The 22,593-nt window shown below is 43.2% G+C and overlaps 1 protein-coding gene across 1 annotated transcript in view; it reads left to right on the top strand.

Annotated features, from left to right (window-relative positions):
• Nucleotides 1-22,593, top strand: part of LOC137431638 (integrin beta-3) — a 97,418-nt gene that overhangs the window by 41,214 nt on the left and 33,611 nt on the right. The window contains exons 9-10 of the mRNA XM_068123182.2: nucleotides 2,916-3,050; nucleotides 7,734-8,178. Coding sequence (XP_067979283.2) covers nucleotides 2,916-3,050; nucleotides 7,734-8,178 — 580 coding nt within the window. The remainder of the gene's footprint in view (nucleotides 1-2,915; nucleotides 3,051-7,733; nucleotides 8,179-22,593) is intronic.

Genomic DNA, 22,593 nt, shown 5'->3' with positions numbered 1-22,593 from the left:
TGCCAATGAACACCTAGGCAAAGACCAATACTGCTGGAACAATGTGCCCTGGACAGATGAGTCAAAGGTAGAGCTATTTGGCCACAGTACCAGAAGACATGTTTGGCGAAAACCAAAGACAGCATTTGACCACAAGAACCTGATACCAACTGTAAAGCATGGTGGTGGAAATATTATGTTTTGGGGCAGCTTCAATGCTGCATCAGGGCCTGGGCAGCTCACCATCATATAATCCACTATGAATTCTTCATTGCACCAGAGGGTGCTTGAGGACAATGTGAGGCCATCTGTCGGAAAGTTGAAGCTCAGCCGAAGGTGGACCTTGCAACATGACAATGACCCTAAACATACCAGTAAATCCACCAAGGAATGGCTGAAAAGAAAGAAATGGAGGGTTCTGGAATGGCCAAGTCAAAGCCCGGATCTAAATCCCATCGAGATGTTGTGGGGGGATTTGAAACGAGCTGTGCATGCAAGAAACCCCTCAAACATCGCACAGCTGAAAGAATTCTGCATGGAGGAGTGGGCAAACATTTCTCCCAGTCGATGTCAGAGACTCGTAGACAGTTATAAGAAACGCCTACTTGAGGTTGTTTCTGCCAAAGGGGGCAATACCACCTATTAGAGCCAAGGGTGTACTTACTTTTTCCACATGCGAAATTTGCATTTATGTTTATTTAAATTATACAATGGACTACAAAATGTAAATGTTTCATGATATTTGTTATATTATATCACCTTTATCTATCAATATTGTTGAAATGAAGATCAAATAGCTGTATGTTGAAATATGTTGAAAAAGTCAAAACTTTACATGGGGTTTACTTTACATGGTCAAAACTTTACTTTCTATAACTTTTTCACGTGACTGTACCTCACAGAACACGAAAAATACATTTACTTTTGGTGTTTAGGCCAAGAAAGTATCCAAGGTATAAAATCTTCAGTAATATTTGTCAAATATGTGACATTGCACATCATTAAGCTAATCTTGGCTGTAGGGCACCACCCAGTCATTATGCATGGAGCGACAAAATTGAATATTTATAATCAAGAACGAGGAGTATCCAAGTGGTATGTAATAGTAATTACTAATTATGTGAGAAATTACAAAATAATGCATCCAAAATGTGTGAAATCTCACCTCGCTGAGAGATGAAATGAGTCACTCACTTGCAGAGAATGACTTGTTCAGGTGTAAATCTTCAAAATAACTTGTGCTTGTAAAATCAACAACTTTGTTAAATCCGTAGATTTGGTAAGAGGAATAATCCATGAGATTAATTTGAAAAGATGATTGCTACTTTGGCATGCCATTCGCTAAGGTTAATACGATTTTGAAAAGAACAATGGGATAATATGCATTTATTTTACTTATTTATTTTACAACTAAAAGGCTAATCGAGGCGTTTGTACAAATACAGGATAAGAACCCTCACCAAACTATGAAAGTTACAGCCTGAGGAAGTCTGAGTGGTACCAGTGTGGAAGCATAGGAGAGGGGGTTAAGATGGTTTCAAATACATTATATCATCATAGGCAGGCAGCCTGGTGTTGGCTTAGCGGTTAGGGTGCCGGCTTGGGATCCTAGCATCCTGGGTTCGATTCCCGGTCGATCGCTGAACTAACGCCAGGGGGGTTGACTCAGCCTGTCATCCTTCCGAGGTCTACAAATTGAGTACCAGTTGACTGGTAATTCCCTGCGTGTCGCAAGAGGTGACTAACAGGGTTGGCGGCAGGAAGGGCATCCGGCTGTAAAACATTGCCTAAAAAAAAAGGGGACCATGGTGCCCGAAAAAGGCCAACCCCTGCTCTGCGGGGAAGAATGGCCTCATGGGCAGACTTGAGTCTTTTAATTAACCTCTTGGAGTCCTGTGTATAAATATTATATATGGCGATGTGAACTTATAGGGGGTTGTTGTTGTTGTTGTTGTATAGCCTCAGTCAGTTCTCTCGAACAAGCCCACGGCAGGGAGACAACCGATCGATCTCCCAGGAGTGACCCAGAGATCCCCGACATCTCGGATGGTGTACCCCCGCATTCACAAAGTCAGGGCCACGACAGTTAGAGGGAGGGAGAAAGAGAGAGAGGAAAAGAGCGACAAGAGGGAAAGGGCCGGGAGAGGATTCAGGGGAGGATTACCCTTAGCGATCGCCCGCGACCTAACCTTGGCCCGCAATCCAATGATGGCCACGTTTTCTCTTCGGACCATCATATGACCTTGACCTTCAACATTTATTGATGGAGTTTAGATTAAGAAAATGGATAGAGTCTAGACCCACATCTACAATCTATCCAAAAAACTCGACATCATGAAAATCGGAGGAAAACTATTCAAGTTACGATGAAAAAGATGTTTTTTGGTAATTCGGTCACATTCTGAAGGAAGTAGGTCAAGGACACGGATCAAATATCAGGTTCACAACTTCAGTGCTTTCTCATATCTGGATCCGGATAATTCTTGTGTCCGGAATTTATTTTTAAGTGATTCTTCACCTTTGAGAGACGATATATAGCACGATATCTAAAAAAGTTGTGGATGAGTTGGGGAGGTGACAAGAACAAGCCATTTTGATTTTGTGTGTGACAAAGACAATAGGTCGGATCTGTTTCGGACAATCAGTGGGATACAAAACGTAAACTGTTACGCCTGGTCAATGTACTGTATTTGCTCATTCAAATGGAAGTTACATTGCACTTACACCAACATTTGAGCATTTTATGATTTAATGTATGAAAATGTACAAAAACAATTATTTGTCCTTTAAATTAATGATTTTGAATGTAATTCAGTTGAATAAATATTTTATTATGCAATTTTTGTTATCCTGCTAATGCCCCCCCCCCCCTACTACCTTTTTATCCACTTACACTGCTCACATCTTCCTGTCATGTCTCTATCAATGTCTATCAGAGCATTCGCTCCAAGGTGGAACTCGAGGTAAGAGACCAGCCTGAAGATCTTTCTGTATCCTTCACAGCCACCTGTCAGGATGGTGAGGTGCGGCCTGGTGAAAGAAAGTGCACTGACGTCACAATTGGAGACACGGTGAGTACATCCCACCCAAGCCCCTTCTATGTCATGTTAGTGTGACATGCAGATGAGTTAAAACTTTAGAGCATCTGAGAACAATTCTATAAATAGGCATACATTTAAATACGTTTCATGCTTTGCACACCATAATGACCTTGAAGATGTGTAATAACACTTGGAGACATGTAATAAAGGTTATTTGTTTGTGTCGTACCTCACACTTCTTTCCAAATAACATTAGAGCAGACCAGACTGTCCAAATTAGACCAGACGTTAGAGCTCCAGCAGACCAGACCAGTACGATGTCCGGTCGCAGTGCTTTGTTTTCTATGTTCACGCTGGATGGGATCATCAGGTCGTACGTGGGCATTGTCCTTGTGTTCAATGATGGCTTTTGGTTCATGTTTCCACGAGTTTTGAGGAACTGGGATATTGAAATTTCTGCCGATGCACCAGTGGATTACTCTACTTACCTTGTTGTGCCTTTGGATGTACAGCTGCTCTGACATGAGTTGTTTTACATCCTGATAGGAGGTGACTCATGTTTTCTTTTTATACCTTGCAGAATCTACACTTGTCCGATTGACTCAGTCTTGCCATCTTTTTTAACCTGTTGGTGTAGTGTCCTTGGCCTTAGTCATTTATTATGATTCATTGTCCGTCCAAATTGACATGTGAAGAAGATTATTTGTAATACTGGCTACCACTGGGGGTGCTATGCGATACACCTTTACATAGAAAGAATTGGGGGTCTGCCTCTCACCTTGAACCACCTTCCCCATATATGCTACCACGACAGAAACCATATTTGGGCTACCCTTAGGCAACATGTAAAATTTTGTTGGATTTGGTTCCGTATTTTTTTTAGTTTTTGAAGCATATATAAAACAAGACCGAAAGTCTAACGGGCGTAGCCGGGCTTGTAAAATATTATAAACCACAAACACACATGATTAGCTTTTTAAACAGCCGCTAATGCTGTTTATAACATTAAACAAAGAAATTTGGAGGAATCCTGACATCCGTGAGGTAAGTTTTACTTACAGAACTGATGGAAGATTTACTGTAATCTAGATTATACCCCACAAGGGTTGGGTACGTACCGTTTTGTTGGAAGAGACGTAACGTCGATGCTTTTGATATTTGATGGTCATTTTAACAATCGGTTTGTTTTTGTTTCACACTGAATGAAAAACTTAAAGGTAGAGCATGGCGATTGTGATATATGACAGGTGCGATGATATGTTCGGCATGAACGGCATATAAATCAAAATGGCGGTGTGTGGCGAGTCATCCGCCATATCACCACCGTAATGACATCAGACATAATCACATCACACTGTCATGTGACCAGATGCTAAGCTCTGATTGGTATACGTTTGAGGGGACATACATACATACATATACTGTACATACATATGTACATACATACATACATACACACATACATACATACATACATACAGATGGACAAAAACTGTTCTAGACGGACATGAGTGTTGCAACCAAGGATAGACGATTTTTACGCACGACGCACTTCAGCACTCGGCAGTCCCGTTCTGTGAGCTTATGTGGCCTACCACTTCGTGGCTGAGCTGTTGTTGCTCCTAGACGTTTCCACTTCACAATAGCAGCACTTACAGTTGACCGGGGCAGCTCTAGCAGGGCAGAAATTTGACGAACTGACTTGTTGGAAAGGTGGAATCCTATGACGGTGCCACGTTGAAAGTCACTGAGCTCTTCAGTACAGCCCATTCTCCTGCCAATGTTTGTCTCTTGAGATTGCATGGCTGTGTGCTTGATTATACTGTATATACCTGTCAGCAATAACTGTGGCTGAAACAGCCGAATTCACTAATTAGAAGCGGTGTCCGCATACTTTCGGTCATGTAGTGTATATACAGTGCATTCAGAAAGTATTCAGACCCCTTCAATTTTTTCACATTTTGTTATGTTGCAGCCCTATGCTGGAATCGTTTAAATTCATTCTTTCCTTTAACAATCTACACTCAATACCCCATAATGACAAAGAGAAAACAGGATTTCAGAAAGTTTTGCAAATTTATTAAAAAGAAAAAACTGAAATATCACATTGACATAAGTATTCAGACCCTTTGCTATGACACTTAAAATTTAGCTCAGGTGCCTCCCATTTCTCTTGATCATCTTTGAGATGTTTCCACACCTTGATTGGAGTCCACCTGTGGTAAATTCAATTGATTGGACATGACTTGAAAAAGCACACACCTGTCTATATCAGGTCTCACAGCTGACAATGCATATCAGACCAAAAACCAAGCCATGAGGTCGAAGGAACTGCCTGCAGAGCTCAGAGACAGGATTGTGATGAGGCACTGATTTGGGGAAGCCTACAAAAAAATTTATACTGCATTGAAGGTTCCCAAGAGCACAGTGGCCTCCATAATTCTTAAATGGAAGAAGTTTGAAACAACCAGGACTCTTCCTAGAGCTGGCTGCCTGGCCAAACTGAGCAATCGGGGGAGAATGGTCTTGGAAATAGAGGTGACCAAGAACCCGATGGTCACTCTGGCTGAGCTCCAGAGATCCTGTGTGGAGATGGGAGAAACTTCCAGAAGGACAACCATCACTGCAACACTCCACCGATCTGGGCTTTATGGCAAAGTGGCCAGACGGAAGCCTCGCCTCAGTGAAAGACACATGAATATGTGAAGCACAGGGTTGCAAAATGTATAAGCAGGTCACATTTTATGAACCATGAATGCATGTGGTCTCAAGTGTTGGGGTTCCACAGTACTCGCTTCTGGCAGGATCTTCGCGCCCAGTGTCGGTTTACTGTACTTGTGGGAAGACTGCAGCAGATGTGGAACTGTTCCGACAGCTGCTCATAGGATGGCAATTGGCCGAGTGAACCAAACACTTGGACTAATTAACCCCAGAAGCACTATTTGACCAAAACCCAAACAGGATAAGTCGATACCAGAGTTGGGGACTCGAGTCAGGGACTCGGACTCGAGTTGCATTCGAGTCACAAAATTTTGCGACTTGACTCAGACTTGCCAAAATTGACTTGACGCTCGGACTTGGGACTTTGTGTCTGGGGGCTTGCAACTTAAATGCTACTTCAGTTTCTAAAGACTTGTTCACAATGTTCAAAAAATAATCATTGAATAAACATTGAATTAATAATAAATGGGAAATGATTTTCAGTCGTCGGCGTGCGCGGTTCTGTCAATGATGAAATATACCTTGTACACCTGTGCAGCACACCAGAGCTCACAGCCGCCAGGTCGCATGCAATTTTCCATTAACGTTTAAGGGATTGTCCACTCTTCAGACAGCAAAGAGCACACCATGTCCAAATGGCAAGCAGCAATCTTACCAACCTAGGATGTGCAGCTTTATTCAAACCATATCATCGACATTCATGGCGAATCTGGGAAACTTGGCCCTGTGTGCTTCACGAGCCAATAAAATGATTTTGTGATGAAAAAAATGTCATTTGACTTGGATTATATTTAAACTTTGTCAATAATTGTAAATCTATATAATAATATGGTAAGACATCAAGGGGTAGGGGAGGGGGGGGGGTCTATCCTTATGGAGCTAAAGGCATTTTTCCCCAACAGTCCCACCCCTGCTAACCCCATAGTGGGAAGTGGTTGCTTTATGCATCGCTAAGATGAATCCACATCGCTAAGAATGCCAACTTTGCTTCTCCAGGGGGAGGGAGCGCGACTGCGTTCACATTACCCATGCCAGGCCATCCATTTGTATCACGCAATCTTCACACCCCATTAGTGTGCTGAGCAAAAGTGTGCAATGTCGTAGCGGACTTTGCTTCTCTGGGGAGGCAGTGTCCGATCTTTTCTCCTTCTATTGATTAATATGCTAAGGCTCTTCTGTCATGGTATTTTTACCACGGACTAGTTATATCATGATTTTGTCAATAATTGTAAAATATATCACGACAACAATTGAAGTTAATAAGTTGTACGTCTCATTTTCCCCAATGTCCCTCCCTCTTTCTGCTGACGCAGTGTCCCGCCCCCTTCCTAATTCGCCTGATTATATGTTTAATTTGAAGTTCATAATAAATATACAGTACAAGTGAATTAATAAAATCTCCTTTCCCATTCCACATTGAATGCTTTGGTTCTACGTGTAAACAATTTAAACATAAGCTGAGGTTACTGACTAGTCTCATGTACATATGTTCAAGGAGGTACACCATATATGAGAAGTAAATTTAACAAATATATTTTTGCTGAGACCAAAGCAAAAAATGTCCACTGTATAAAGTTGAAAAATAAAAACTTGAGTCAAACAGCTTTTCAGAACATACATTGCAGTGAATTAATCCCCATGTCGTAATTCCATGATAGCTTTCACTCCAACTAGGTTTACAAGTAAATGTGGGGCTTGCTGCAAGTTGAAGTAATACTATGGTGACTTGAGACTTGACTTGAGACTTGGCTCAGGTGACTTGTGGGTGCAACTCGCATGCATACACGAACAGACAGATAGACACACACATGGTTCCTTTTATAGTATAGAATATGCAAACCCATAGGGGATTCGAACCTATGTTTTCCACGTCATTAACCAGGCCAGGTTTCCGATTAGAAAACGAATATGCTAACCTGTGACCATTTTTTAAATGTCACGAGAATGTCGGATGTTTCCAGAAATAAAAATAATATTTTTTCTTTTTTTCAGGTGAGTTTTGAAGTGACGGTGGAGTCACATACTTGCCCTGTCGGACCAACTGTTGAGCAAACCTTGCAGCTGACACCCATCGGCTTCCCCGATACCCTGCATTTGCGCGTGAAACTTGCTTGTGGCTGTTCCTGTGAGAAGGATGCCTTAAACAACAGTGTTCACTGCAATGAGCATGGCTCATTTGAGTGTGGCATGTGTCATTGCAATCAAGGCTGGCTCGGTGAAACCTGCAGGTGCAATAGCTCTGACGTTGGGCCTGGTATTCAGCTTGATCAATCAGCATGCTCTGCTGCAGGCCCTGGGCAGCCAGTTTGCAGTGCACGAGGCGACTGTGTCTGCGGGACATGTATGTGCCACTCCAGCCCTTACGGCCTAGTCTCTGGAAAATTCTGCGAATGTGACGACTTCTCCTGTGCTCGACACTCCGATCAGCTATGTGCTGGTGAGGTCCTTCATAATCATAGAAAAATATTAGCAACATAGTTTTATGGGGATTTTTCAAGTAACAACAGTGCTAAGTAATGGAAAGCCAATTATTGTGTTTATATTATAGTCATTCCATGTGAAGTATTGACATGGGCATTGAGGAAGTTAGGAGTGGAGGAATGGTTGATCAGAGTAGTGGTGGCAATGTACGAGAGCGCGCACAGCTGTAAGGACAAAGGACGGGAACATTGGTGAGTTTGAGGTGAAGGTGGGAGTGCATCTGGGGTCAGTACTAAGTCCACTACTATTTGTAGCTGTGATGGAGGTGCTGGCTCGGAACGTAAAGGACGGTTTACCATGGGAGTTGTTTTATGCAGATGATCTGGTGTTGATTGGGGAGAGTATGGATGGACTGAAGGAGAAGATGAACAAGTGGAAGGAATGTATGGAGACAAAAGGTCTGAAGGTGAATATAGGAAAGACGAAGGTGATGGCGAGTGGTAAAGCATGTGGTGAGGTGGAAAGAACTGGGAAGTGGCCGTGTGCTGTGTGCAGGAAGGGTGTCGGAGTGAACTCCATTCAATGTACAATGTGCGCTGAGTGGGTTCATCAAAAATGTAGTGGTCTGAGAGGGTCATTAACCAGTGTGGCAGCTACACTCAAGTGTAAGGTGTGCACAGAGGGACCTGCAGATGGAGGAAATGTTGAGTTGGATCTTGGAGATGGCGTGAAGCTGAAAGGTTTGAAAACATTTTGTTACCTCGGAGACATGCTGAATGGAGAAGGTGGATCAGACTCGGCAACGGTTGCTAGAGTGAGATGTGCATGGAAGAAGTTTCGGGAACTGAGTGGCGTGCTGATGAGGAGGGGAGTGTCGTTGAAGCTGAAGGGAAGGTGTATGCTGCATGTGTGAGAAGTGTTATGATTTATGGGAGTGAGACATGGGTAATGAACGTAGAGCAGCAACGAAGGCTGGAAAGGGTGGAAATGCGAATGGTTCGGTGGATGTGCGGAGTATCGTTGAGAGAGAGGAAGACAAATTATGAATTGTGAAAGATGATGGGAATAGAGCCTGTGATGGATGCTGTGAAGAGGAACAGGTTGAGATGGTTTGGTCATGTGTTGAGGAAGGATGAAATTGACTGGTTGAGAAGAGTGATGGAAATGAATGTAGAAGGAAGTAGAGGACGGGGAAGACCGAGAAAGACTTGGCCAAAGGTGGTGGAAGAAGAAATGTGGGCAAGGGGGTTAACAAGGGGAGATGTAGAAAATAGGGCAAAATGGAGAAGATTGTCATGCCATCATGGGGTCTGCAAGGCTAACCCCCGCTCTAGCAGGGAAAATGGCCTTAAAATGCCTGTTGTTGTTGTTGTTGTTGTATGTTATAGTCATTGTAGTTTAAATGGTGTCCCAAAACTGTAACTCGAATTGTTAAATGAATACTCTCCACATGGTGTAAGTTTGGGATTGCCTGTTTCATAAAAACTCTCATTTGAAATCCTAAATCGTTAAATGGGAAGCCCAGGTTCAAATCCCATATTCATAATTCGTTCATAATTCATAATTCCGTTCAGATCCGTGTTTGTCCGGTGTCTACTAGTGGCCTTGTAATGTGTGTAAAAGTCACTGACAATTACAAATGTCTTTATCCTGCATGAGATTTTTGTGCAGCCTCCACTGAGCCATATTTAAATGTTTAAAATAACAATAATACAGAAGGGTTTTCATGAAACGCTCACATGAAAGAAAACACTTGCAGGTACTTGCTTTGAAAGTGAGAGTTGTTGGTCATGTCACTGAGTGAACAATAATGATAATGGAAAGAAATGACTTCTTTACTTGGAATTGCACTTATCCACAGCATTGAGAGAAGGCCCATATTTGCAGGACAATTACACAGCAAAAAGGAAGCAGCAATTATATGGTGAATCCAGATGTATTTCAGATACAATCTGCTATGATGATGCCATATTGCTTTGATTGCTTGCATTGGAGCAACACTTCCTTGGTTATTGAAGTAGTTGATCACACGACTTTGGCACTTACACAAATGTCCCACTGGTATGCCTTTCCATTTGCACGAAGTAATTATGCTTGGGAGGGTTCAATAGCTGAAAGGACAGAGGGAGTAACAGCAGATGAGATGTGATAGATAACTGATAGCCCATCAGGCTCTCTATGTTAAGAGAGCAGAAGGTACCTGTACCTCAGCCGCTTGATGATCGATGCTGTCAGGTTTTTAGTGCTGCGGAATATATCGCATTCAGTGGTGGGGAGTGGGATGTGAGGGCGCGTGCCCACAGGAGAGCAATTTTATATTGTATTACTGGTGGTTCTTGTGCAGCCTGTGGCTGCTGGTTGCATCATTTTCTGGGGGCGTGACAGCAGGTGATGCAATTTTTTTCCCATTACCAATAAGCTGGTACTCATTTTGCCGGCTTCTGAAGGATGACGGGCTGAGCCAACCCCTCTGGTATTAATTCTGTGGCTGGCGGGGGCTTGACCTCTGGACTCAAAGATCTCAAGTCAGCAACCTTAACCATTAAGCCAAATACTAGGCTTATTGTATTAATTATTTTAAGAAATTGAGAGATGCTGAAGAAGCACCAAGTCTGATGGAGAATGGGCAATTTGTGCCTGGCTCGGGAAACCAGTTTGGAAATGTAGTTTGCGAAAAAGAGGTCATGGCTGATGGTGAGGCCCATGGGTTTGAGGGACTGAACTTTTTCCAGTTTGATCCCAAAAGTGGAGGGGAGGATTCGCAGAATGGCCCCTCCTGAGATTCCAGATTAAAATGTGAAACTTGCATGGATTAAAGGTAATATACCAGGTATCAACCCAACTTCTGATGATTTTTTTCCCAAGGTCAAATGTGATGGATGAACCGGCTTCCAGTCTCTCGTCTAGTTGACGCAGAATGTTTTTTATGACAATTGGGATGTCATAGGTCACGTGGTATGGGAGCAATCTTGGATTAAACGAAAATAACAATAAAAATATTTCTCGGAAACTGCAGAATGGAAAAATTTGAAACTTGGAACATTGTCAAGTACTTCCAATGGGGAACAAAAGCATGATAATGATGACATCATAGGTGAAGTGGGTATACCAGCCAAAAATGTTTTAATCGAATTCCTTATCCTAAAAATCTGAAATTGCATGCACATGATCTGTGACCCATTTGTATTGAAATATTAAATTTATGACATCAAAGGTCACATGGTTTGGCAGCCATATTGGATTTAATCTAAAACCTTAAAAAAGCATCTTCTCCCAAACCACCAAATCGATTGACTCGAAACTTTACGTGTGTCATTGACTCATTGACTAGGCATAGCGATTAAAAAATTAACAAGAAAGCATCATAGGTCACTTGGTGTGGCAGCCATATTGGATTGAAGGACAATATTAAATAATTATATCTCTGAAACTGCTTACCTTATCGATGCGAAATTTTACAATAAGCACCTAACACCATTGTTGCATATAGTTTGAAAATGATGATGTCGTAGGTCACGTGGTTTGGCAGCCATCTTGGAGAGGAAAATCAACCTTATCCAATCAACACGAAACTTCACAAACGTGATCCCCTACACATACATATGCAGAGTGTAAATTTTTCTGCTTCCGCTCGGAAGGTGCCTGGAGGCATTATTTAAGGTCATGTCACGTGGTGTGGCAGCCATATTAGCTTGAAAGCCGATAATTAAAAAAAATCCCTTCTCTGAAACAGCTTCACCGATCTATGTGAAACCTGGTGAAACCTGGTCCGGGCTGGTGAAAATGTGATACTTGAAAACAGCTGAAGGGATTTAAATCAAACTTCTTTATTTTTAGGACAGTGAATGAGGGCATCTACCCATTGTGGGACTATGCGGAGGCATATTACCGACACAGTCGCATTGCTCTAGTTTTTAATGTAAGTCTGCATATGCAATAAACATTGGTGGACACATGAAATATGTATCGACTTTTTGGATTTTACCCCGGTTCATGCTCCAGGGCATGCTGACTTGGGATCATAGGGGTCAAAATAGAAGATTTTTTTTTTTTAACTCAAAATTTAAATTAGGGCATTCTTGGTTGAACCTTTTACCGTCTTTCAACTTTGCTGTAGGTGGGAAGCGTGGGGATTTGAGATGGCGTGCCATCAACTTCGCTCCAGTTAGAATTTGTTTGAGCTGCAGAAGTAGAACCTTGCTGAACAGCCACAGGAATGTTTCTGAAGTCTGTTTTCGTAGAAGTGAGAAGAAAAATATTTGAAACAATGCCTGTCAGGAAAATATGTCGTCTGTTTATTGTACCTTTTACAGTGACTTTTTCATGGGAAGAAAAAGCACTTAGAAGCATTAAAGGCATAATGTATTTCTAAAAGAGCACTTTTAAAATTATTATTGACACTTACATGAAAAACCACTTTTATTACCATTCTTGGTTATACATGAGGAGTTCAAAAAGTTTCATGAACGAGACAGTCACAATAGCCCAAGATAAGTCACAAAAGCATTGATTACCTCCGTCACCAAAGGCGGATGGAGGTTATGTTTTCATTTCACCCCTGGCTGTCTGTCTGTCTGTTTGTTTGTCTGTTTGTGAACTAGATATCTCAAAAAGTTGTGGACAGATTCGGACAAAATTTGGCAGAGATGTAGCGTATATGATATGATAGCGTGACAAGTACGAAATGATTCGATTTTAGTGAAGATCCGGATTCGGATCCGGCTACTAGTTTTTCTTTGTTACACTTGTACGTACAGTATATGAAAAGTAAGAAACAAAAAAAAAAACATTTGTGTGTCTAGGACTATTTTGAGAATCTTGTTTGTAGAATGTTTCCATTCATTGCCCCTTGTATGTAGTGTTACGGTTTCGTCACTTCCGTTGTGGTGGTTTGCATCCACTGTAAATATTTCTGATTCCATATACTATTATTGCTTTCAAAAGGTTTATTGTCAATGGGCTGTTTTCAAAAGGTAAAAAAGTTAATGATAAAAGAAACAGGAAACCGGATCGGGAACCGGAGGACGAGGAGGAAGAAGAGCGGAGCAAGTGGACGGTGGAGTCGGACAAGAAGCATAGCTGCTTCTTGGTCTGGAGCGAACGTTGGCGAGCAAGAGTCACTAGCGAACTTTCGGGTTTCCGGGAAAGGGATTCCTACGACAGAGTTGTCATCGCTGTGACCGATCAACCTGCGTGTCAGGTTTTGCTATCGATTCAGGAGAGAATCATCGCCGTGCTGTTGCGCCACGAGACCGGGCCGTCAGCCATTTTGACTCGCGCAGGACTTGTGCTTCGCTCGCGGTTTCGTCTCTTTTCGACCATATTCTTCGCATTCAGACGTCGATCTGGGGCGTGTGTGTGGCGTGGCTTTTTGAAGGTTATTTCGTCCATACCTGAGGGTGTGATCTCTCAGTCGCCTGTAGGGCGCCTTTGGATTTCCCAGTCGCCTTGAGGGCGCCTTTGTACAGCTTCGGCTGTGTGACTGTACATGCCATCCGCACGGGATTCTGGTCTCGATTGGACCTCGTTCTGGCGATCGCTGGAGCGAATCAACTTTCGGCTTGAAGCCGGGAATAAGAGGCATTGGGGAATGTTCTTGGATCACTCATTTGGAGCGCAGTGAGTTATATATTACAAAACTGGTGGTATCATCATAGCATATTGATTGTACTTTTGATTCATGTTGTTGTTGTACTGTTATTCTTGTGTGATCTTAATACAATATTGGTTTGTGAGTAACAATTGGTGTGGCTTCACCATTGATCTTTGACATACAGGATAACACATTTTTCTGCCGTGACTCCTCTCGGGGCTCGGAGGTACACCGTGACCAGGGGGTCGGGGAGGAGCACGTAACAGAAATTGGGGGCTCGTCCAATTGTCTCGGGGACTCGAAATTGGGTCTTCATCCGGGATTAAATTCCCTAATAACATTCGTCCGGGATAGAATTCCCGAACATTCCCAAAATTCCCAAATTTGGAATTTTTCTAACATTCCCAAATTTTTCAAAAAATTTGGAAATTTTTGTGTGAAGGTTAACAGGTGTTAACTGATAGTCACCATGGTGTTTGATGCAGAAAAGTTTGCGGCGTCCCCTAATGAGGCACAGTTCCAAGCGTTAAAAAAATCGGAACTCTTGATATTGGCCAGACATTTTAACTTGGAGGTCCGAGCTCATATGAAGAAAGCAGAGATGCAGACATTGGTGGTAGAATCTCTGGCGGGACAAGGAACATGGGCAGAGGTAGCCTTGGATTGGTTACCCGAGGAAAAAGAAAATGTGGAGCTCCGGAAATTGGAGATGCAACTGCAGAGCCAGGAAAGGGTAAAAGCAGAGGAAAGGAAAGCAGAGGAAAGGGTAAAAGCAGAGGAAAGGAAAGCAGAGGAGAGAAGAGCAGAGGAAAGGAGAGCTGAAGAAGAAAGAAGAGCAGGGGAAAGAGCAGAGGAAAGGAGAGCTGAAAGGGAGTTAAAGGAACGGGACGTGGATTTATCAGAGGGAACTTAAACTCGAGGAGCTGGAATTAATGGGAAAACGGGGAGAAGTCGTATCCATGTCGGCTGGTTCGACAACTAGTCAGAACACCTGGGATGTTGGTAGGCATGTGAGGCTGGTTCCACCCTTCAATGAAAAGGAGGTAGCCAAGTTTTTTTTTACACTTTGAGAAAGTGGCTCAAATGCTAAAATGGCCTGTGGGGTCCTGGTCTATGTTAGTGCAAAGTGTTTTGGTGGGTAAAGCTCAAGATATATTTTCGGCTTTACCGATTGACCAATGTGTAGATTAATGAGATAGTGAAGAAAACCATTCTCAAAGCCTATGAATTGGTCCCTGAAGCTTACCGGCAAAAATTCCGGAATGCCAGGAAGAGCGAGAGTGAGACCCATGTGGAGTTGGCCAGAATGAAGGAAACCATGTTTGATCGGTGGTGTGATTCGAAGGGGGTTGGGAAAGACTTCAACCTGTTGCGACAATTGATCTTGGTGGAGGAATTCAAACAGTGTGTCCACGCAGACATTAAAGTACATCTGGAGGAAAAGAAAGTACCAGAGTTGTATGAGGCATCAACCATGGCAGATGACTATGCCTTGACACACAGGATGGGGTTCCACAAACATAACTTCCCGCCTAGAGTTAGCCAGGGGAGTTATGGTAAATCAGGGGCGGAGAACAAATATTCGTGGAGGTGGCCTAGAAATGACTATGGGGGCAAATCTGATACCGTGACTTTTAGGGATCAGAAGACTACAGTTCCAAGACAGACTTATCTTTCGGGGGGCTCGAGGCAGACCACGAGTTTTTCCTCCGGGCCTACTTGCGCTTTTTGCAAGAAACCTGGACATTTGATGTCCCAATGTTACGCCCTGAAAAGGAAAAATCAGGAGCGGAGTCAGACTAGTACAATTCCGAATGCATCGGCAAATGCGAGAAATCGTCCTTGGAGGACAGTGCCTTGTGAAGGTTCCCATGTCAAAGTTACGGCATCACAGAACGACCTTGTTGAAGAGGGTTACAAACCTTTTATTTCAGAGGGGTTGTGTCACTGGGTGGAGACTTGACTAACCAGAGACCTGTTAGGGTATTGAGGGACACAGGAGCACATCAATCTTTGATGCTTGAAGGCATTTTGCCATTGTCAGAGAATATGGCAACTGGTGTTAATGTTCTTTTACAGGGGTTTGGTGGCTGTGTTAAAGCTCCACTTCATGTCATCCAGTTAAAGTCTGATTTGGTGTCAGGACCGGTCACCGTAGGTTTACAAGCCACTCTACCTGTAGAGGGAATATCTTTTGTTATCGGGAATGATTTGGCCGGTGGTCAAGTTTCTGGTCACCCGATGTTTGTTGAAAAGCCAAGTATGGAAAATAACACCGCACAGGTAGAGCAGGAGATTCCGGGTATCTTTCCATCCTTTACTGTGACTCGTGCTATGGGTAGGAAGCGCTCTGAAGAGAAGAGGAAGGTACTGACGTCACGCTTTGCACAGACACTTCTTGTCAAGTACCCTGAAACAAAGTGTCGGCACACACAAGTCAGGGATGGAGGCAATGTTGGCAAACTCTTTGTAGGTGGACTGAACTTCAAAACAAAGGAAGATGTTCTGGACTCTGTCTTCCGCAAATATGGACCACTCTCGGAAGTGCGGCTGATAAAAGACAGGGAGACGCAAAAGTCGAGAGGGTTTGGCTTTGTCACGTTTGAAAACACAAAGGACGCCAAAGATGCAGAAAAGGATTTGAATGGCAAGGATTTGGATGGTCGGACCATAACAGTAGAGAAGGCAGGCCACGGGCGTCGAAGGGGCTACGGAGGAAGAAAACGGGGAGGTAGTTTCAGGGGTGGCTATGGCTCCCGGGGTGGGAGTAGTAGTTTTGGTGGTGGTCGCAGTCGAGATTACTATGGAGGCTCCCAGAGTTACGGCAGCTCCCGAAGGGATGATTATCAGGGTAGTGGCCGAGAAGGAGACCGCTATTCCCATGACTACAGCGACGAGCGCTCCAACCGTGATTATTATGAAAGTTAGGAAGAGTTTGAAGCACTGAATGCTGCGGAGCAGCCGAGCCAAGATTCCTACACTGATTAACCGTGAACTCCACGTTCCTAAAGGCGTCCATGGTGAATACTTCCAGGCCTCACCACCCAACCACCATGAAACCTGGCTCTCAGCTCGGCCTCCCTAAAAAGTGCTGTAGATTTGCTTGACTTTGGATTTTAAATCACAACCCCTTAACCTTCATTCCAAAAATGAAAAAATAAAAAATCAGAGGTTGAGGAGATGGAGTTTGGCTTTGCAGAAGTTCGGCTTGGAGATTGAGCATGTAAAGGGCAGGGAGAATGTCGTTGCTGATGCTTTGTCCAGAGTGAACTAACTTTGGAAATCTCTGTGGGTTGTTTGAAGTTTTGTTGCTTTATTTTTGGGAAATATTGATTATCGTGGCTCACGGGAATTGATGATTTGGGTTGTGAGTTTACTTTTTTGTTTACAGAGTTTGCCTACAAAGAAAGTTTTCGCTGTGTTCAAACTTTCTTTATTGAGGGGGGGAAGTGTTACGGATTCGTCACTTCTGTTGTGGTGGTTTGCATCCACTGTAAATATTTCTGTTTCCATATACTATTATTGCTTCCAAAAGGTTTATTGTCCATGGGCTGTTTTCAAAAGGTAAAAAAGTTAATGTTAAAAGAAACAGGAAACCGGATTGGGAACCGGAGGACGAGGAGGAAGAAGAGCGGAGCAAGTGGAGTCGGACAAAAAGCATAGCTGCTTCTTGGTCTGGAGCGAACGTTGGCGAGCAAGAGTCACTAGCGAACTTTCGGGTTTCCGGGAAAGGGATTCCTATGACAAATTTGTCATCACTGTGACCGATCAACCTGCGTGTCAGGTTTTGCTATCGATTCAGGAGAGAATCATCGCCGTGCTGTTGCGCCACGAGACCGGGCCGTCGGCCATTTTGACTCGCGCAGGACTTGTGCTTCGCTCACGGTTTCGTCTCTTTTCGACCATATTCTCCGCATTCAGACGTCGATCTGGGGCATGTGTGTGACATGGCTTTTTGAAGGTTACTTCGTCCATACCCGAGGGTGTGATCTCTCAGTCGCCTGTAGAGCGCCTTTGGATTTCCCAGTCGCCTTGAGGGCGCCTTTGTACAGCTTCGGCTGTGTGCCTGTACGTGCCATCCGCATGGGATTCTGGTCTGATTGGACCTCGTTCTGGCGATCGCTGGAGCGAAGCAACTTTGGGCTTGAAGCCGGGAATAAGAGACATTGGGAATGTTCTTGGATCACACACTTGGAGCGCAGTGAGTTATATATTACAAAACTGGTGGTACCATCATAGGATATTGATTGTACTTTTGATTCATGTTGTTGTTGTACTGTTATTCTTGTGTGATCTTAATACAATTTTGGTTTGTGAGTAACAATTGGTGTGGCTTCACCATTGATCTTTGACATACAGGATAACACATTTTTCTGCCGTGACTCCTCTCGGGGCTCGGAGGTACACCGTGACCAGGGGGTCGGGGAGGTGCACGTCACAGTAGTCAGGTGAATTGCGTGTATTAACCATTAACATTTCCCTGGCAGGATTGCCTAGGCCCTAGAGGTATGCACACACGCTTCTAAGATGTCTAGCCTGGGTTTGAATCCCGACCTAGGTATCAACTGTTAAATTGGGTGTCTCGTCTGTTGGTGGACGTTGAAGACCCCACGGTGTCCTTCGCAAAGATAAGGTGACCTATTGCTGGCACCCTAAACAAGTTCCAAATTCATGCCCTAACCTACAGAGGGCATTCCATCAATGACACAGCCACGCCCACAGCAATGATGCAACCAGCAGCCACATGCTGCATAATGAATGAATCATCATCATCATCATCATCATCATCATCATGCATGTGCGATTCACTCTCCAGAGCGTTGGTGCTGCCCAAGCAGTCTCCTGGTAGGGGTTATGCTGGGTGGTTTGCCATTGCCTTCCAAGCAGTTAGTCATGGCAGGAATTTGTAATTTGTTCAGGATGCCGGAGATAACTCAACCACGCTTTGTGAAAGACATTGTGGGATCTTTAACGTCCACCAACTAATGCTAGCACATGTCCTCCAACTGAACTTCCTTCTGATGAACCTTGCACACCTTCATGATCTGCATGTGAAACACCCAGGATGGCAGTGTTATTACCTCTGCCACCACCTTATTTTGGTGAAGATCTGAATATTTGAATTCGGATACTGGAGTTATTTAATTTTTTAAGTGATTCTTCACCATTGGGAGATCAGGTGAAAACGATACATAGCAGGATATCTCAAAAAGTTGTGGACGGATTTGGATGAAACTTGGTGGACAGATTGTGTGTTTGACAAGGACGAATCGATTCGATTTTGGTGAAGATCTGAATATGGATTCGGAAATGAGAATTATTTTATTTTCTAAGTGATTCTTCACCATTGAGAGATAGGGCCAAAAACGATACATAGCAGGATATCTCAAAAAGTTGTGGATGAATTTGGACGAAGGTTATTGGACAGGTTGTGTGTGTGACAAGGAAGAATCGATTCAATTTTGGTGAAGATCTGAATATGGATTCGGATATGAGAATTATTTAATTTTTTTCAAGTGATTCTTCACCATTGAGTGTAGGGATATAACAAACATATAGTATGATAACTCAAACAGTTATGGATGGATTTGGACGAAACTTGGTGGACAGGTTGTGTGTGTGACAAGGACGAATCCATTCAATTTTGGTGAAGATCTGAATATGGATTCGGACATGAGAATTATTTAATTTTTTTAAGTGATTCTTCACCATTGAGTGATAGGGATATAACAAACATATAGTATGATAGCTCAAAAAGTTATGGATGGATGTGGCCGAAACTTGGTGGAGAGGTTGTGTGTGTGTGACAAGGAAGAATCGATTCAATTTTGGTGAAGATCTGAATATGGATTCGGATATGAGAATTTTTTTTTTTAAGTGATTCTTCACCATTGATTGATATGGCCAACCAGGTGGAGGTATGCTCTCTACTGAGTGCCGTTCTAGTTCACTCATGTGATGTAATACAGGACCTGATTGAGCAGGCGATAGGGTTCTCCACATTATGCTTTTGTTTCTGTGAATATAAGGACCTTCTGTATTAGAAAATCAATATTTTGTTAAAATATGAACAATATGCCTTTTTCAGAATAAAAATTGCACCTTTTCTTTAGCTTACACTTTCTGCCTCACCTGGTGATGCGGGGTACATCACACAATGGGTAACCTGGATCAATTTCATTGTCTTGTTGCCATGGCGATTTGTAACGTCATGCCTTATAAATGACGATAGATCGATATTATCGATAGATCGTATATCGATAGATCGTATATCGATCGATCGATATACGATAGATCGATAAATAGACATTATCGATCGATAATGACATATAAATGATGATTTTTGGGGGGTAAAAATATCACATGGTTTGGATTCTTCCATTTCACCCATTTTACATATTCCACTCCCTTACCATTTTTCATCTCCGCATGATACCTAGCTTGACCTTTGGCAGAATGTCAATTGACAACAAATCCTATTCAAATGCAAAAACAATTGTTGAATGTAATAATGATATGTTGGTTTGCGCTTTGAAGTACGGCATACATAAATGCAGCAAATCTTATAAATATTTTCAGGTATTTGTGTTTGTGCGTTATTCTTTCAAGGCCGAACCGTAGCAACTAGAGGCCCCAAATTTGGGTGTATGTACTTCAGAATTTGGGCACGATCTCAAGCAACCACATGTTGGCATTGGTGTTCGTTTTAGGCCACCAAAGACCGCTATAAAGTGTTGCAGATGTGGGGTCAGGCAGTGCTGCCACCCGCAAAAGGTATAACCACCATGAGGCCGATAACTCCATCTTTTTAATGTCCACCACAATCTTTTGAATGTCCACTATATCCTGAAATCACCGCCAGGGAAAGTTGCCACAGCCGGATGTTGCCCCCTCAAGGTAGTTGTTGTGGAATCAAACTCAGACCTCTTGTAAGAAATGAGGCTTTATTGAACTATTTCTCATACCATTCCTACAACACAAGAATACAGATTATTAGTTCCATATAAGGCAATCAAAGCATACATCTCTTTATAGTTTCCTGCAAGCAAGTAATTACACACCTGTTAATATCAGTAGTCTACGGCGCTGGGACACAGTATGCCACCCCTTGCGCACTGAATGGACACACTTTATATAAGCTCCCTCAAGGTCGTCTTTTCACTCAGTTCGAGACATAACAACATATTTCACCACAGTAGTCCCTGCTAGTATTATACAGACTTAGCATTTAATATGGAATTTTTTTTTTCTTGACTTAGGTTTACTTTCTTAACTCAGTATATCAATCTGGTGAGTTTATTTTACACTTTGGTGATTTATTTGTTAAAAGAACCATGTCACTGATTGTCTGTCGCAGCAAGATGTCAACAACAGGATTATATCACAGGTGGCGTGGCAAAGTGTACGGACAGGTGCATTTGATGATTGGCTTCACAGTCGGGTATACAAGGGTTGTTGCGTTCTGTATTAGTGGAAAACAACTGCTGCACGTCTCCAAAAGTTATTGCCGCTTCCTCTGGAGATGGTCCGTCAACTCGACAATGCTGTTTGTCATGGAGTGGTGGCTTTACGAAATTACGGCATGAAAGAGCGTGCTATTGCTCGGCAGTATGGCATCACTCAAGGTCAGGTGTCAAAGATCCTGAAACGAAATGCTCAGAGGGGTGTCCCTACTCCAATACCGAGGCCAGGACGTCTCCGCAAAACCACAAGGAGGGATGATCGCCAGCTGCACCGGTTAGTCCGCAATGGCCGTACCAAGTCAGCTTATCGGCTTAGGGCTGAGTGGCAGCAACTGACAAATGTGCCTGTATCCAGAAGGCTAGTCAACCAACGACTGGTTCAAGCAGGCTATCGTGCCAGGCGTCCCCTGAGAAAGCCACGCCTGACCAGACAACACCGCCAGCGCCGATTGCAGTGGGCCAGAGAGCACCGTCAATGGCAGCTAGGACACTGGAATCACGTGATCTTCAGTGACGAGTCTAGATTTCTGGTCTGTCGTCAAGATGGTCGCGTCCGAGTGTGCAGACAAGTGCATGAAGCCTACAACAAAGATTGTATAGTGCCAAGAGTCTAAGCTGGAGGTGGTGGGGTGACCGTTTGGGCTGCTTTTCATGCAGGGGGCAAAACTGACCTGGTTGTTCTGAATGCAAACCTGAACCAGTTCAAGCACAGGGCCATTCTGGAAGAAACATTGCTTCCATTTGCTCGTGCAGCCTTTCGAGGAAACTTTGTCTTCCAAGATGACAATGCACGGCCTCATCGTGCTCGCATGATCCAACACTTTCTTGCTGACCGTGGTGTAGAGCATATGGAGTGGCCTGCCATGTCCCCGGATATGAATCCGATAGAGAACTTGTGGGCAGAATTAACGCGTCAAATCGACCACTTGGACCAGCAGCCGACCTCTGTGTGTGAATTGCAGCAGGCTATTGTCACTGCATGGCAAGCGATTCCTGTCCAAACCTTGGCAAATCTCGTGAACAGCATGCCTTGACGTGTACGTGCTCTCCTGAATGCTCGTGGGGGTTACATGAAGTACTGAACTGTAATTTTACTGTCCGTAATCCCAGTCGTAATTTAACTTTTGTTTTTGTTATAAAAATTTTTTGGCTAATGTGCAAAATAAAGAGATACTTCTGGAAAACGTACAGAAGTTTAACACAGTACTGTCCGTGAATTGAGTTCGATATCAGTTTACATCACTTTCAAGGATCAATTTTTTTGTTTCGAAATGTCAAATGTGGTTTTTGTTTCTTTTAAAGGTCACATTAACAAAATCTAGAATAATTTCAACATAATTCCAATGAACATTTGGTTCTAAGACATCTTGAAAAG

The sequence above is a fragment of the Myxine glutinosa genome, chromosome 7 (assembly GCF_964187855.1).
Source record: "Myxine glutinosa chromosome 7, kmMyxGlut1.1, whole genome shotgun sequence".
Lineage (NCBI taxonomy): Eukaryota > Metazoa > Chordata > Myxini > Myxiniformes > Myxinidae > Myxine > Myxine glutinosa.
Note: the sequence above shows the minus strand (reverse complement) of the source record. Positions and strands in the feature narration are given on the sequence as shown.